Raw genomic sequence first — 952 nt, 5'->3', positions numbered from 1 at the left:
TTTTGAAGAGTGGGTGGCTTTCGTAGATATCAATATGTATATCGAGCAGGTTTACAGAAATATATCGCTTCACACTACAATTTACACACCACCTCTATATTTCTATATTGCAGTTAAATTTAGCTAATCTGCTCTCATTACTATGAAACATATGTTTATTTCATTGTAATTTTCTCCACTGTTTTGCCTCTAAATAATAACATATTACTATAATTAAAAAATAATCCAACCTCTGCTAATTCGTTGAAATATTTCATCTGCCTGACATTTTGAGATGGATAGTTTAAATGACGAGCGCTGCTGAAGCAAAAACTGTTTCTAGATTGCTCGGTACCTGGAAGGCGAATTTATTTGTGGCATCAAGAAAAAAAGTGCTCAGTCATGGGACACTTAGCAAATATACACGCTTCTCTAAAGGAAAAAGGCTGTAAATAACAAGCAGTTCTTCCAGCAAGCAAATATAACTGGGAAACGACATAAATACTGAATTCCCAGTGGCTTGGTCAAACAAATTTCGTCTACTACAAGCTAGGAACTAAAACAGCGTCCACCATGAGACTTTTGCTTGTCATAGCCTTAGTGCTGGGAGTTATGAAGTGTCAGGAAGGTTAGTTAAAAGTACTTAAAGAATGATTTAGTACACGACCAGGAGAAAAACATCAGCCTTCCGCGACTGATTTAACCAAAATAACAATACACCTTTTAAATTGGACAAAGCTTCATAATTGCCTACCGAGAATGAAGTTAGGCCCCATTCTTCAAACTTGCTGCTCATAGCAATTCTTTTTTGATGGCAAATCGTATAACATGGTAGGCGGCTAACCTAAACTGGTGTTGTTTCCAAAAACACTAATTCGTTCGTTTACCTCGGAATTTTTTCTATCATTTCAAAACGTATTGAGAAAGCTGCTTTACTGCGAGACTGATCCTGAATTTTTCATGTCTACTTATC

The 952-nt window shown here is 36.2% G+C and overlaps 1 protein-coding gene across 1 annotated transcript in view; it reads left to right on the top strand.

The window, feature by feature from the left end:
- The first annotated feature begins 514 nt into the window (after positions 1 to 514).
- The window catches only part of LOC145483002 (uncharacterized), a 4,528-nt gene continuing 4,090 nt past the window's right edge, over positions 515 to 952 (top strand). The window contains exon 1 of the mRNA XM_081461635.1: positions 515 to 607. Within this exon, the coding sequence (XP_081317761.1) occupies positions 553 to 607 (55 nt within the window). The 5' untranslated portion in view covers positions 515 to 552. The remainder of the gene's footprint in view (positions 608 to 952) is intronic.

The sequence above is a fragment of the Orbicella franksi genome, chromosome 1 (assembly GCF_964199315.1).
Source record: "Orbicella franksi chromosome 1, jaOrbFran1.1, whole genome shotgun sequence".
Lineage (NCBI taxonomy): Eukaryota > Metazoa > Cnidaria > Anthozoa > Scleractinia > Merulinidae > Orbicella > Orbicella franksi.
The sequence above is the reverse complement of the archived record's forward strand: the minus strand, read 5'-3'. Positions and strand labels throughout refer to the sequence as shown.